Genomic DNA, 16,524 nt, shown 5'->3' with positions numbered 1-16,524 from the left:
CCTCACCTTTCCTGTTCCTAACCTCAGCCCAAACTACCTCAGATGGCACGTCCTCATCCATCGTCCTTTCCACCGCTGTAATACTATCTTTGACAAGCAATGTCATACCTCCCCCTCTTTTACCCCCACCTCCGCCCCCCCCACAACATTTAAATCCTGGAACCTGCCACAGCCAATCCTGTCCCTGTTCTAGTCATGTCTCCGTAATAGCCACAACATCGAAGTCCCAGGTACCAACCCACGCTGCAAGTTCACCTACCTTATTTCGTATACTTCTTGCATTGAAGTATACACACTTCAAGCCACTTTCCTGTTTACAGGCACCCTCCTTTGAAATTTATGCCATGTTCCTAACCTCCCTACACTCCAGATCCTGCACCCTGAAGCTACAATCTGGGTTCCCATGTCCCTGCAGAGTTAGTTTAAACCCCCCCGAAGAGCACTAGCGAACCTCCCCCCAAGGATACTGGTGCCCCTCAGTTTCAGGTGTAGACCATCCTGTTTATAGAGGTCCCACCTTCCCCAGAAAGAACCCCAGTTATCCAAATACCGGAATCCCTCCCTCCTGCACCATCCCTGTAGCCACGCATTTAAGTGTTCTCTTTCCCTATTCCTCGAATCTCTGTCACGTGGCACGGGTAACAAACCAGAGACAACAACTCTGTTCGTTCTAACTCTGAGCTTCCAACCTAGCTCCCTGAAAGCCTGTCTAACATCCTCGGCACTCCTCCTACCTATGTCGTTGGTGCCAATGTGGACCACGACTTCGGGCTGCTCCCCCTCCCCCTTCAGGACCCGGAAAACACGATCAGAGACATCACATACCCTTGCACCTGGGGGTCAACATACCAAACGTGAGTCTCTCTCGTTCCCACAAAACCGCCTATCTGTGCCCCTAACTATCGAGTCCCCAATTACTACTGCTCTGCTCTTCTTCACCCTTCCCTTCTGAGTAACGGGGACAGGCTCCGTGCCAGAGACCTGAGCCCCGTTACTTACCCCTGGTAAGGCATCCCCCCCACAAGTATCCAAAACGGTATACTTGTTCTTGAGGGGAATGGCCGCAGGGGGTCCCTGCACTGGCTGCTTCCTCCCAGTCCCCCTCACTGTCACCCATCTATCTATAGGACAGACGTCAGAGGTAGTTTCTTTACCAGAGAGTAGTAGGGCAATGCAATGCACTGCCTGCAACAGTAGACTAGTCAACTTTAAGGGCATTTAAATGATCATTAGCTAGGCATATGGATGAGAATAGGGTAGTGTAGGTTAGATGGGCTTCAGATTGGTTTCACAGGTCGGTGCAACGTTGAGGGGCGAAGTGCTTGTACTGCACTGTAATGTTCTATGTTCTATTGAAGTGCCTCATTTTCATCTTCATAGCCAACATCTAAATGTAGTTACTTTAAATCTTTATTTCTTTATTTTAACTTTAAACTATTAAACTTAACCACTTTCTACTTAAATAACTTTCATCAATAGTTATGAAATAAATTAAACTACTATTTCAAGTCATAAAACTGCTATTGGTTATTTTTAAATTCAAACACTCAATAATTGAAACCAGGAGTACACATGAGCATAAACAAAGTTTTAGTTCAGGGACAATTCTGAGGACACACTTGGCAGTTGTCCATGACATGCACTTTAGAATTTACATTCTGTATAACTAAACAGATAAAGTAGTGTGTTCAAGGTTCAAGCAGACAAATTTGTACATACATTTGTGAAACAATCCTGGAGATATAGTGAAATGGTATTAAATTTAGCTTGGTAATATAACATGCAAACAATCTGTGATAGATCATGCAGTTGTAGCTGTTTACTTTAACATTTGTCAACAATACAGAAATCATTTGGCAGAACAGAATTTGTGTTTTTGCTCATTTACATGACATGGGCATCATTGGTTGGCCAGTATTGTATTGCCTAGTCCTGGTTGCACTTGAAAAGGTGGTATTGAGCTGCCTTCTTGAAATGCTGTCATCCACATGCTGTAGTTTGACCCACAATTCCCTTGGGTTAGGAATTCCAGGACTTTGACCTAGCACCAGTGAAGGAACAGTGGTATATTTCCAAGTCAGGATGGCGAGTGGCTTGGATGGAAACTTGCAGTTCGTGATGTTCCCATATAGCTGCTGTTCTTGTCCTTCCAGTTGGAAGTGGTCATGGCTTTAAAGGTGCTGTCTAAGGATCTCAAGTGTATTTCTGCAGTGCATCTTGCAGAGAGCATGCACTGCTGCTACAGAGCATCAATGGTGGAGGGAGTGGATGCTTATAGATGTGGTGCCAATCAAACAGCTATTTTGTTATGGATGATGTCAAGCTTCTTAAGCATTGTTGAAACTGCACTCATCCAAGCAATTGAGAGTATTCCATTGTATTCCTGACCTGTGCCTTGTAGATGATGAACATGCTTTGGGAAGGCAGGAGGTGAGTTACTCGCTGCAGCATTCCCAGGCTCTGATCTGCTCTTTTAGCTATTGTATTTATGTGCTGAGTCCAGTTGAGTTTCTGGTCAATGGTAACTCCAATGATGTTGATAGTGGGAGTTTCAGTGGTGGTAACGTCATTGAATATCATGGGTGGTAGTTAGACTGTCTCCTATTGGAGATGGTCGTTGCCCAGTATTTGTACAGCACAAATGTTACATGTGTGACACAAAACAAACAGTTTCTTACAAATTGCTCCAAAAAGCGACAAAAAGTTTTGACAAAATGTGCCTTTTTCAGAAATAGCAGTCATTTTAATTAGCATAACATAGCCTAAATAACTATCCTATCTTGAAAGCAGGGTGAATGCTTGGAAGAACTAAAAAAATGGTTTCTTTAGATATTGCAAATCTAGAGTTCGGGAATATCAACATGTAAATGAGTCATATTCTGCTCGAAAACATTAAGTATTTTTCTCTCCGCAGATGATGCCAGATGTGCTGTGTTTCTCCAGCCCCTTTTGTTTTTATTATAGAAATTAGGAAGGCAAATGGCATATTAGATTTTACTGCAAAGGGATCTGAAGTACAGGAATAAAGGAAATAAAAGCAAAATGCTGCAGATGCTGGAAAGCTGAAATAAAAACAAATGCTGCACATACTCAGCAGGTCCAGCAGTAACTGTAGAGAAAGAAACAGAGTTAATGTTTCAAGAACACATAGTGGGCGGCACGGTGGCACAGTGGTTAGCACTGCTGCCTCACAGCGCCAGAGACCCGGGTTCAATTCCCGCCTCAGGCGACTGACTGTGTGGAGTTTGCACGTTCTCCCCGTGTCTGCGTGGGTTTCCTCCGGGTACTCCGGTTTCCTCCCACAGTCTAAAGATGTGCAGGGTCAGGTGAATTGGCCATACCTAACACTATGGGAAATTTAGTAAGGGGTAAATGTAGGGGTATGGGTGGGTTTCGCTCCAGCGGGTCGGTGTGGACTTGTTGGGCCGAAGGGCCTGTTTCCACACTGTAATATAATGTAATGTAAAAAAACAAGAAGCGATGTACTGGCTTTGAAATGCTATTTCTGTTCTTCTTCCCACAGATGATGCTAGAATTGTTGTATTCCTCTAGCACCTTCTGTTTTATTTCAGGAATAAAACAGTCTTGTTACATTCGCAGAGATTTTTGATGAGGCCACATCTGGAATATTAGATGCAATTCATGTCACAATATCTGAGAAAGGATACACTTACACTTGGGAGATAAGACTTGGGAAAGTTCACTAGATTGAAACCTGGGATGATGGGGCTATGGTATAAGCTGAGGCTGAGTAAGTTGGGCATGTAAAAGCTGTCATCGTCCTATCTGATGATAGCACTGCTCCCATCTTATAGATGACTGGTGGTGGTTTCACCTGAGGGTCACCCTGCTTTAGACGAGGAGAGAGGTTGAGAAGGAGAATGTTGCATGGTAACCTCATGTGGTGCAGGAATTGAACGCTGCTGTTCTGCGGTATCATTCTGCATCACAAACAAGCTGTCCAGCCAACTGATCTAAATCGATACTGTCGATTTTAAGGTCTAGCTGAATAAAAGGTGATGTAATTTAAATACACAAAACAATGAAGCAGATTGAGAGAGCCAACGCTACAAGATTGTTTCTGCTGGTCAGGACACTTGAAACACAGGGACACAGTCCCAAGACAAGGGGACGATCAATTAGGACTGAGAAGTGAGAAATTGCTTTGTTCATTGGGTTCTGAATCATAGGAATTCTTTACCCAAGAACGTTGTGGGCACTCCCATTATTTAAGAATGGAATGGAGGTCATTTCGGTCTCTCAGGAATTCAAGGCTATGGGGAGTAGGCAGGAAAATGGGAGTTAAAGCCACAAATGACTTGGTTGAAAAAGCTGGATCGATGGGCCAAATAATCTAGTTCTGCTTCCATTTATTCCATTGGGAAAGATCAGCAGTGAACTACATTGAAATTGCAAGAAGGCAATTTACGAAGTTAAACTAGATGCTTGTCAATCAATGCACGTCATCATTTTTTTTAGTTTAACATATAGCTACAATTATTTTTTAAATTTTAAAGAGCTGGGGATTTACATTAAAGATCATTACATATATAATGACCATAAAATGACTTCAAGAGAGTCTCTCGCTGCAGGTTAATGCCGTTTGAACAGTGATAATAGGTACTGCTTAAACTAAGCACTGTTCTTGAATGACCCAGTAGTTTTGTGCTTTGCATCTGGTTGATTAACACTCAGTGCTTCAGAGAAGTTCAGCGCAATCTGGAAGAACAGCATTGATTTTTCGCTTGTGGACTATGCAGTGTTTGGAACTCAGTATCACATTCAATAATTTTAGGGTCTCAGCATTTACAACCATGTCCTTACCCTGAATCCCACACACCAGGCCTTGTCATCACATGGACTGCTACCAAAATTATCCCACTGTCAGCTACTAATGGCCCCAATTAGCAGCTATTGATTTCCCACAGGCTGACCTTTACCCATTCCTTTCTTGTTCTATCTCCCTGGGCTTCATCTCCAACTATTATTTATTCCTCCCCCTCCCAAACCCCACTTTCAGCATATATACCTTTTCCTAGCTATAATCAATCACTAGACCCAAAATGTTAACTCTGCTTTCTCTCCACAGATAGATGCTGCCAGACCTGTTGAGTCTCTCCAGCATATTCCCGTTTTCATTCCTGTGATAAGCAGACTGGCTCTGGTCTGCATAGCCAATGAGTTAGACCGTTTCAGGTAGGTATTTGGAACATCTAGATGTCGCTGACCCGAAATTCCAATCCTAACTTTTTCTTTGTATAAAAAAGTGCATATTTATGTCTAACTTCATGAGGAGAGTGTGGACTCTCCCAAAGCTTAGCTTCTCATTTACTGAAAGCATAAGACGTATTACTGACAGGAAAGAAAAAAAGATGGAGAGAGTAATTTTCAAATTAGATGAGGTGGATCAGTTAATTGTTATGCAAACCAACAAATGTGTTCTGAAACAAACAATCATTTGACTATCAAATTGCTTCTGCCAGTGTTGAAAATTACCTCCATGTTGTTACAATATATTCAAACACAATCATCAACAAAAGTAATCAATTCAATTAAGACTTAAAGTAAATACAGAAAAATTAGACTCTGTAGATATAGTAAAATAGCTGGACCATCTTCAACAATGTGTATTATCCACTGGAAAGTTAAGGAAACACTGACCTGATCCAGATTGGACAGGCTGTTGGGATCCTGACTGAGTGCTTGGTACTGACCTCGAAGGCGATCACCTGCTGCTATTTTTCTGAACCTTTTTAAATCCACAACATATAAAGCACTAGAATAAAAGATAGTTGCAAATTTTCTTCATTATAACATCATATGCAAGACAGTTTCCAAAAAAGCACCATGCAGTAATTAATTGAATCATCGTTTCAAATCAAAGTATCTCTGAATAAAGGCCATTGAAATTAGTAAAATAGGTTAACAAATTCTCAGAAAAATGGACACAGTCATGACAGGGAGTGCACTTCCCTGCTGAAGTGTATGATTAACACTTTGAATTTGCTGAGTGAAGGAACCCTTGCATTCTTACTCCGACTGGTATACTTGTGACTCCAGTCCCACACTTCCATAGTTAATTATCCAAGTGGCTCAGCGATCGCCCAGACCATCATATTCTTGTTTCAAGAAGTCATTATGTGGAGGTGCCCGTGTTGGACTGGGGTGGTCAAAGTTAAAAATCACATAACACCAGGTTATAGACCAACAGGTTTATTTGCAAGTACAAGCTTTTGGAGTGCTGCTCCTTCCTGGCAAAGGAGCAGCGCTCCAAAAGCTTGTACTTCCAAATAAACCTGTTGGACTATAAACTGGTGTTGTGTGATTTTTAAACTTTGTTTCAAGAAGATAGCTCATCCTCAGCTTTTCAAGATGGCAATAAATACGTGCCTGTCTAGTGACCCTTGCATCTTTATTAATTACAAAAAGACACATACCACTGTTTTAGATGTATCATTCAGCAGGCAATAACATCAGTGGTTTTGAAAAAATATAAAAGATGTGGCAAACAATAGATATTAATTTCTACAGTAATACATTCTTAATGAAATTTTAGAAAAAAGATCTGGCATTGCTACGATGGTAGGTTGTACCTTATGTGGTATTTTCTGCCTCCCAAATGTGAGGCCCAGTATCCTGAGTTCCAGAAGCGGTAACCATCCATTTCTTTACGACTGTCACAGAATGGTGTGTATCCATAGGGTGCACCTTCTAGATCCAACTCCTCCAGTTCTTTTAAATCAGTTCTCACAATCTTCAAGGGAGGAGTAAAAGTCAATGCTTAAAACTGGCAAGCGCTTAATTTTAAAAAATGTTTTACAATTTTTTAAAGGAAGAGTTTGTTAACTTTCATGATATCATGAAAGAAGAAGTATCTTTCATTGTTATCTTTTATTGTTTAAATAGCTATTTTTACAATGCCTTAGTTGGGTTATTGAACAACTCCATACTTTCTCAAACTTAGTGTAATCTTTTGGCATTTTATCCTATCTTCACAGCTCCAGCTCCACATCTTTCAATTCTTTGCGTATGATATCATGAAAGAAGAAGTATCTTTCATGATATCATACGCAAAGAATTGAAAGATGTGGAGCTGGAGCTGTGAAGATAGGATAAAATGCCAAAAGATTACACTAAGTTTGAGAAAGTATGGAGTTGTTCAATAACCCAACTGAGGCATTGTAAAAATAGCTATTTAAACAATAAAAGATAACATATTAACCCTGCTTCATTCTTTTGATTTCAGCTTTTGTTAAAATAAAAGTTAATGGTATTTTACTGCATTGGTCAATAATGGTGGGAGAGAAATCTCAGTAAAACACTTTGGGCCAGATTTTCAGGATCGAGGCAAGTAGTTCAAGTCGGGAAATTTCCCTGGATTGCTGGTCCCGCCTTGATATAACTCAGCTAACATTTTGAGATTGTGGTTCAAATCCTACCAAAGCAGTTGGTGGAATATGAATTCAATTTAAAAAAAACTAGAATTAAGAATGTCGTGATGACCAAGAAACAATTGTCGATTGTCAGAAAAACACATCTGGTTCACTAATGCCCTTCAGGGAAGGAAAGCTGCCATCTTCACCTGGTCTGGCCTACATGTGACTCCAGATCCACAGCAATGTGGTTGGCTCTTAAATGCCCTTTGAAATGGCCTAGCAAGCCATTCACTTGTATCAACCAAAGTCTCAAAGAAATGAAACCAGATGATCACTTGGCATCGATCTGGAAAAAACAATGACAGAAACAGTCCTGTCAACACTGTAATCCTCACTCATGGGGACTAATGCCAAACCTGAGAGAGCTGTTTCACAGACTAGTCAAGCAACATCCTGACATAATCATGCTCATGGAATCCTATCTAATAGATAATGTCCCAGGCAACACTATCACCATCTATGGATGTATCCGGTCCTCCTGATGGGACCAATCCATCAATGGTGGCAGCACAGTTGGTATACAGTCAGGAGGGGGTTGCCCTGGGAGTCCTCAACATTGATTTCAGACCTTGAAGTCTTGTGGCTTCAGGTTAAGCATGGATGAGACTGTCTTCCCTCGGCTGATGAATCAGTACTCCTCCATGTTGAGCAATAGTTTGAGGAAGCATTGAGGATGGCAGGGCACAAAATCTACTTTATGTGGGTGATTTTACATTAAATGTTATTACCATCACTCAAATTCTATTGTCAGCATTTTGGGGGTTATCATTGACCAGATACTCAACTGAACTTGCCACAGACACAGTGGCTACAAGATCAGGTCAGATGCTAGGAAGAATGCAGCATGTAAATCATCACCTGATTTCCCAAAGCCTGCCCATCATCTACAAGGCACAAGTCAGGAGTGTGATACAATACTCCTACTTGCTCAATGACTGCAGCCTTAACAACATTCAAAAAGCTTGACACCATCCAGGACAAAGCACCCCCCACCCCCTTGATTGGCACTGCATCCACAAGTACCAACTCCCTCCAGCACTGACACTCAGTAGTAGCAGTATGACTGCTGCAATTTACTAAAGATCCTCAGACAGCACATCCCAAACCCACAACCACTTTCATCTAGAAGGATAAGGGCAGTAGATACATGAGAATGCCACTACCTTCAAGTTTCTCTCCAAGCCATTCACCATCCTGACTTGGAAATATATCAATGTTCCTTCACAGTATTTGAATCAAAATCCTGGAATTCCCTTTTCATGGCATTGTGAATCAACCCACAGTAGGTGTTCAAAAAGCCAGCTCCCCACTAGCTACTCAAGGGCGACTAAGGACAGGCAATAAATGCTGGCTAGTCAGCGACATCCACATCTCAAATGTTATGAGCTTTGCTCTTTGAAATGTTGTGATGCTGCATGTACCAGGCAAGCATGTATCCTTAAAGGAGTTAAGTGATGACATCTGTGTGATCACCTGCCATTTTGTTGGCTTTGTGAAAGGAGAAGTACCTTGCATAAGCAAAGATTTAAAAGATGTGGAGCTACAGAAGTGAAGATAAGATGATTATACTGAAAAATTGCATTAAATTTGATAAAGTATGGAGCCGCTCAATGTCAAGAAAAGATTAACATAATTGAAGCATTGTAAAAATAGCTATATAAACAATAAATCATACTCTCCAATAAAGGCATCAGCTCCATCTCGACTAGCTCCAGCTACTTTGTAATCCATTAGCAGAGTCGTTAGCCACCCTGAGCCCAGTCTATACCAATGTCTATGCTAGAGTTTTAATGTTGCTCCATGAATAAATCTTCTGAAACCTGTTCTCAGTAAGGACCCAGATTCAAGTCTTCTTGTTACCAGAGATTACATTGGAATTGGAGGAACACATTAGGGCAGGCAGGTGCAGAATAGAGTTGGAGCCCTGAATCAGAAGCATAGGAAAGGTGGCCATGGTGGGTAGCCAGGTGCCATGCTAAGTTGGGGTGAGAATCTGTCTCAGTTCTCTCAAACTGCACTTGAGATGTACTAAAGACTATTAGAGCCTCTCACCCTCAGTCTCATTCCTGATGAAGGGCACCTGCCTGAAACATCGATTTTCCTGCTCCTCAGATGCTGCCTGACCTGCTGTGCATTTCCAGCACCACTCTAATCTTGACTCTGATCTCTAGCATCTGCAGTCCTCACTTTCGCCTACTCTCTCCCTCACCCCCACTTACCTCACTTCCATCTCCATCTCAACTCATTCACAAAATATTTGAAAGCATAAACTGTTCCTACAGCACTATGGAAGTGTCAACCGAGCAATTAAAGTATCAATAATAGGTTTTAAACACTTCACAAATCTTAAATTTAGTCAAATAATACTGATACACAACAAAAGAGAGCATAGAAAGAATAACAACACAACCAGTAAAAAAATGTTAAATCAAAGAAAGACAGCAGTTCTTTCCAGTTGTATAAACCAAACACCACACTGGGATAGTCTTGTTATGTGCCTGGATTATCTGCAGAAACAGATATGCTACCTTTTGTAAAAATTAAATTCATAGAAATGTTATTACGAATGCTTGGCTGTGCTGCTCGAGTGTTTCTAAATTGTGATCAGTGGGAATCAGTTATCATAAATGGAAGCAGATTGTATGATTTAATTGATTGACTTCATTGTTAAGTTATTAGTTTCCTTAATGCCTTAATTTAACATCTGCTTATGTATTTAAACAATATTAAGCTGTGTGAAATGAGGCAAGGGTTATTTTCTTAATTTTTATACATTCAGAGGATGTGGACATCACTGGCTAGGCTAGCATTTATTACCCAATCCTCATTTTCCTACAGGCAGTTCAGAGTCAATCACATTGCTGTAGGTCTGGAGTCACAAAAAGACTAGACCGGGTAAGGATGTGTGATTATGCTACTCCTTTAACAAGGGCATGTTGTCTTTTGTCTTTTTCAAGAGGGATTGTAAAAGGCAGAAGTTCTGATTTGTCTGGGCTTTTGGGGTCTTTGCTAATGGTTAATAAATACTGCCCAAGGCAAAAATCAGGGAAAAGGCTTTTAAGCTTTTTTTTTTAAAAAAATTCTGCAATAAAAGAGGAGTGACCAGTTCTCCTAGTTCAGGGATTTTTCCTCGTTTGGTTTGGGTTTAAGTAAGCAGCCGAGCCGAAGCTGCTGGTTAAAAAACTGCTGGAGACAGAGAAGCAGCTACAGTGGAAAGAGAGTTCATGCTTCAGCAAATGATCCTTGGCTGATCTCTCTCTCCCTCTCTCTAACATCTCTCCTGTAAAAACCTGGGTTTGAATTTATCTTTTTGCCAGGGGATGTGCTTATGGGGATGTCGTAGGAAATTGGAACAGCATCATTAAGTTGCAATAGAGTTGGTTAGGTTTTCAAATCGTTGTTATTCCAAATTCTGTTTCTTTGATTTGTATTTAATTCAGCGGTGTGTAAATAAATTCAGTTTTACTTGAATCCAAATGGTTTGACCAGCTGCATCACTCCTGGGATATTCACTCTACATCTGCCTAGAACAATTAGAAAGGTTCGGGTCTGGGCTACCTTCTTAAAATGTTTGAGGGGACCTGGCCTGACCCATAACAGATGGCAGATTCCCTAAAAGACACGAATAAACCAGATCTTTTCTAAGTGACAATTAACAGTGGTTACAATGGTTGCTATTAGTTTAGGATTTTATTCCAGACTTTTTATTGAAGACAATTTTCAATACCTGCCATGGTGAGATTCAAATTGTGCCTGGGTTCTGAATTACTAGTTCAGTGCCATTAACACTATGCCTCGGCCTTTCTATGATATTACATGTCTGTTTGACTGATTCTTTTATATACCGTAACAGTAGCAGTCTTTTCTAAGCAGATTTCTGAATGGCATTTTTTTTAAAAAAGTGCAATTCAAAACTTGTCTTTGTTATTTGGCTTACTGGTTCTATGACACATATAGTGTGAATAGGTACAAACGATGTGGCAGGGGGCATCAAAACGAAATAGGGATATAGAGGGGGTATGGAGATGAAATATATTATGTGTTAAAGGAGATGGTCTGCAAAGTTGGGAAATTTCCTGCATCAATCTTTCCGCCTCTATGGTGAAAGCCCAGCTCTCGAAGTAATTCATATCCTCAAAAACAATAGAGAAAAAAATAAATCTGAATCCGATTGCTTACATTCTGGCTCCTAGAAAAAGTGATAATGGATCCATTAAATATTTCCTTTGATTCTAGGATGACCTCAGTCAAATGGAGCATGACAAATATATCACTGCTACTTGAGAATGGAGGGAGACAGAAAAACATAAACTTTTGGCTTCACATGAGTCATTCTGAACTTGCTGGAATCCATTAATAGGAAGGTGTTAAAGGTACTTAGGTATTCATGACAAAGATTAGGCAGAATCAGCATCAAAAAAGGTCAATCCTGATGACAAATGTATTCAAACTTTTTGATTATTTTACTGGCTAGGTAGTTTTAGGGGAGCCAGTGCGCGCGAATACTTGGATTTCTGTAAGGTACTCTTCAAGATGCATAAGAAGCTAAATAAGGGCTGATGGAATTGGGGTGAAAAAAATAACAAGGACAAAATATTGGTTAACAGGCAAAAAACAGAAAGTTGAAATAAACAGTGTATCTTCAAGTTGTTCCAACCTTGCACAGCAGAAGCAGATCAAACAGCTTTGAGATATGGGCTTGAAGCAGAAAAGGATGGATCAGTTGGACAGAAAAAGGTACAAATGATGAGCTGTGAAGAATAAATTAACAATGTAATTAGTTGAGCATTCTCATGAAAAGGTAGAAATTAGAGCACATTTTAGGAGGAAACAGTTATTGAGGGAAGATTTTAAGGAAATATAGGAGAAAAGAAGTCATCAATGTTAGATGGTTGACATTAGAATGACATAAGGCAGAGAGATATGGAAAGAGAATGAGGCAAGGCACTGCCTTCAGGTAAGTGATGATGGGATTGGACTCATTGAAAGCATTGGATTTGCCACAAAGAGAGTTTCTTTGATCTCAGCTGTGATTCTACATCAATGATTTAGGATGAGTGCATTGACCATGTTTGATGATGAAAGAAAGCTGGATGAACCAGTAAGTTTTAAAGAGATAAAGGTGAATGATATGAATTTATAACAAAGTAGTAGATTGGAGATAACATGTGGGCATTAGAGGCTGGTCCCATCAGCAGGAATATCGAAAACCAGAATAAATTTTAAAATAGCAAAAAACATTGTTGGTACTATAAGTAATGGGTATTCCCATCGAAGAAATATAAAAGATTAATATGCAGGTACATTAAGGAGGAAAATAATATGCTGGTCTTTTTTGCAAGGTATATTGAAATCTTCTTGTTTTTAACTCCAGGTGTTGATAAAATCATATCAAGGGCATTATGTGCCTTTTTGGAGCAGGGATATTATGTATTAGAAGTGCCACAAAAACAGGTTAACTCAATTGATTTCTTGGCTCACAGACCAGTCTTAGAGTTTGTGTGGAATGGACCGAGATTCTTTAAAGGAGGAGATGTGATCTCTTGGAAAAATGTAAACTTCTGAGGGGATTAACATGTAGATGTTGAGGTGCTGCTTTCCCTCAATGGAGGATCTAGAACTAGAAAACAGTCTCAAATAAAGGAAATGAGGAGGGATGTCTTCATTGGCACGTTTGCAAATCTTTAGAAATTTCCACCACAGAGGTCTGTGGATGCTTAATCATTAAATACACTCAAGGTGTATTTTTGGTCTCTTAGGGTGGCAAGGTATAGAAGGATCCAATAGAAAAGTGGGAACTGAAGTTAAAAATTAGGCACAATGTTACTGAATAGTTGAGCAGAATTGAGAAGTAGTATGGCTATTCCTGTTCCTATCACTGTGTTTTAATGTATTAACCGGAAAAGTCTTTGGAGTGTTAGACTGGGGTGTACAAAGTTAGAAATCACACAACACCAGGTTATAGTCCAACAGGTTTTGAAGGAGCGGCACTCCGAAAGCTAGCGCTTCCAATTAAACCTGTTGGACTATAATCTGGTGTTGTGTGATTTTTAACTTTGAAAATTCAGAAACACTCTGACATTCTGTGACCAGGCCACAGATCCAAGAAAACTGTCAGCAATGAATCCCAATGTGAGCCATGCCATCATTCAAAAGAGACATATTTACCTGGTCAGCATCAACAAAGATAATTTTGTTAACAGCTAATGGGAAGAGGACATCAAGAAACAGGATCTTGTAGCCCCAAATAATTCTCTGCTTCTCTGTTTGCTGATGGAGCCACCTCGGCCACTTGTACTGTACCAGTTCATACTGGAATCCATATTCATTCGCCATTTCTGGAATGAACTCCTATGTGAGGAAATTAAAGTTGTCAAGCAAGTCAAAGACATTACTTTATAAGTAGCTTCTCCAATTAGTGTCTTACATAACCACTAGTGCAAAGTTACATACAAGAAGTAGTTAAGGGAACCACACACCATTGCTGGAAATGTTGGCCTGTAACCTTCTCAAAATTGTCTCAAAATGGGCACTGTCTTGAACACCAGGTATGGCATATACACGTAGGGCAGCATGGTGGCTCAGTGGTTAGCACTGCTGCCTCACAGCATCAGGGACCGGGGTTCAATTCCCACTTTGGGCCACTGTCTGTGTGGAGTTTGCACATTCTTCCCATGTCTGCGTGGGTTTCCTCTGGGTGCTCCGGTTTCCTCCCACAGTCCAAAGATGTGCAGATCAGGTGAATTGGCCATGCTAAATTGCACATAGTGTCAGGTGCATAATCAGGGTAAATATAGCGTCGAGAAATGAGTTTGGATGGGTTTCTCTTTGGAGGGTCGGTGTGGACTTGTTGGGCCAAATGGTTTGTTTCCACACGGTAAGGAATTTAATCTTTAATCTAACACATATAGCCAGTATGGTTATAAGTAGTTGTCATTTTGGTATGTGAGAATAAAATCTCACTGGTAATTCATATTAAATTATGCTGCCATGATTAATTGAATAAATTAAATGTTAATAATTAATAATATGTAAATTAAATTAATTAATACAATTAATCATTTCTTAATCATACAACTTAATCATTTGAATTTCCATCAAATTCATTGCCTTCATTAATTGATGGAAAGAATTGATCAAATTCAGTCTGAGTCACTTTGGCTATGAAATCATCATCGGGGTCCCAATCTGGAGTAGACGTGCTGTTGTCAGTTCTGTAGAAGTCATACTGGACTGAAACACTAACTCTGTTTCTCGCTCCAAGGATGCTGCCAGACCTGCTGAGTTTCTTCAGCACTTTATGTTGGTTCAGATTGTCAAAATCTGCACTTTATATGTGGTGTTTTCAACTTCAGAATGCTACCTACCCCAACTGCCAAACAACAAATTATTTTCCTCTCCATCCACTGAATTAAAAAGTCTTCATTTATGAATCATCTGATGATAGTCTTTCCATTAATTACACAATTTTATAATGAAACTACACAAAACATGCAGCAGACAGCTAACTGCCACTGTTTGTGAAAGTTTGTTTTCTCCATTAAGCAGCCTCATATTCTATTCAGTCTGATCATGATTCTTAATTGATTTGTTGACACACACTTCCAAATGTTAAACCACAAATGTTAATATGGTATAACTGCAATGTGGAATTTATTTCTTCATAGGCATCTCTTGATCTTATCAGTTATATGGATTTTGAAAACGTCCCAGACTAAGCAGCATTCAGGTCACAAAGTCATCTATTCCACATATTATCTGATCCATAAAATCACTCCATCCACACCTATCAAACTGTTACCAGCAGCATGCAGAAAAATTCCTTGAAGAAACTTGTTCTTGTCATGACTTTATCTTTTAAAATTATCATAGGTTTTTATTTTGTTTCACACACCACGCAAGCAAGTATCAGCACGAATCCTTCTTCTTATGGCCTGTGGTCTTCACTCCAAGTGCTTTCAAACTTCACACTCCTCAGTTCAGATACTGGTCATATCAAATTTCATATTTGTCCATTGTGCACATACGGCATCATGATACTCATGTTTTTCCTGCTGTCTGATAATGTACAGCTGGAAACTGTTTATTCTGGCATTGTGGCATTTTGGTAGTGTCTGGGTGATACTGGTTTTCTGCTGCAGGCAGAAAGGCATTTTTTTCCCCATAAAGCCACTGCACCAACTACCTATTGAGATCTTTGCTGGACTCGAGGTTTGAATTGACCCATTTGAGTGCATAGCTGAAAATGTGTTGCTGGAAAAGCGCAGCAGGTCAGGCAGCATCCAAGGAGCAGGAGAATCGACGTTTCGGGCATGAGCCCTTCTTCAGGGCTTTCTTCAGGATTCCTGAAGAAGGGCTCATGCCCGAAACGTAGATTCTCCTGCTCCTTGGATGCTGCCTGACCTGCTGCGCTTTTCCAGCAACACATTTTCAGCTCTGATCTCCAGCATCTGCAGTCCTCACTTTCTCCATTTGAGTGCATATAAATGCATTGCATTTCTGATGACAATCGCACCATCTGACAATTTTTGAGGAGTTATTCAGACCCATATTTTCAAGGCTAGGCCAGTGACTGGTGCTTGTTCACATGGTGCACTTGGTCGTGGGCATCTTCTTTAGTGTGGACTCTTCTTTACACGCTCAGATCAGTTCTTTATTAATAGTTATTTGATGGGTTTGTACATGTTACTTCTTCCACACTTCACTTAGTTTTGCAGAGGCGCCCAATGTGTTCATGATCATCATGCATAGTCTGTATTGTGTGGATGTGTCAAACTTCCATGCATATTCACTAAACAGGATCTATCAGCAGCTTGACACCCAGTGCCTGGTAACAGCATACCACGAATAAACTGCATTCTTGGAAAGAACAATTGAGGTTGACTATTTAACATAATTCTAGTGCAGCTGGAAAAGTGGGGCAAGGTTTGACTTGAATGGTAAATGTATGTATAAATGCAATTTGGTGGATAAATGGTGTCATTACATACTTTGTGTCAATTACAGTAAGTAATTTAGTTGTAGATAGATAGGATAGTGAAGAAGGCGTTTGGTATGCTTTCCTTTATTGGTCAGAGTATTGAGTACA

The 16,524-nt window shown here is 40.2% G+C and overlaps 1 protein-coding gene across 5 annotated transcripts in view; it reads right to left on the bottom strand.

The window, feature by feature from the left end:
- The window catches only part of uggt2 (UDP-glucose glycoprotein glucosyltransferase 2), a 386,557-nt gene that overhangs the window by 33,576 nt on the left and 336,457 nt on the right, over positions 1-16,524 (bottom strand). For 4 of the 5 annotated variants that reach the window (XM_043691459.1, XM_043691457.1, XM_043691458.1 and 1 more), the window contains exons 35-37: positions 13,605-13,787; positions 6,594-6,754; positions 5,662-5,776 (exon numbers count right to left, since the gene is read on the bottom strand). In XM_043691459.1, coding sequence (XP_043547394.1) covers positions 5,662-5,776; positions 6,594-6,754; positions 13,605-13,787 — 459 coding nt within the window. Of the gene's footprint in view, positions 1-5,661; positions 5,777-6,593; positions 6,755-12,093; positions 12,188-13,604; positions 13,788-16,524 lie in introns of those variants that run through there. The other variant, XM_043691460.1, reaches the window with a different exon arrangement.

This window comes from Chiloscyllium plagiosum, chromosome 6 (assembly GCF_004010195.1).
Source record: "Chiloscyllium plagiosum isolate BGI_BamShark_2017 chromosome 6, ASM401019v2, whole genome shotgun sequence".
NCBI lineage: Eukaryota > Metazoa > Chordata > Chondrichthyes > Orectolobiformes > Hemiscylliidae > Chiloscyllium > Chiloscyllium plagiosum.
Note: the sequence above shows the minus strand (reverse complement) of the source record. Positions and strands in the feature narration are given on the sequence as shown.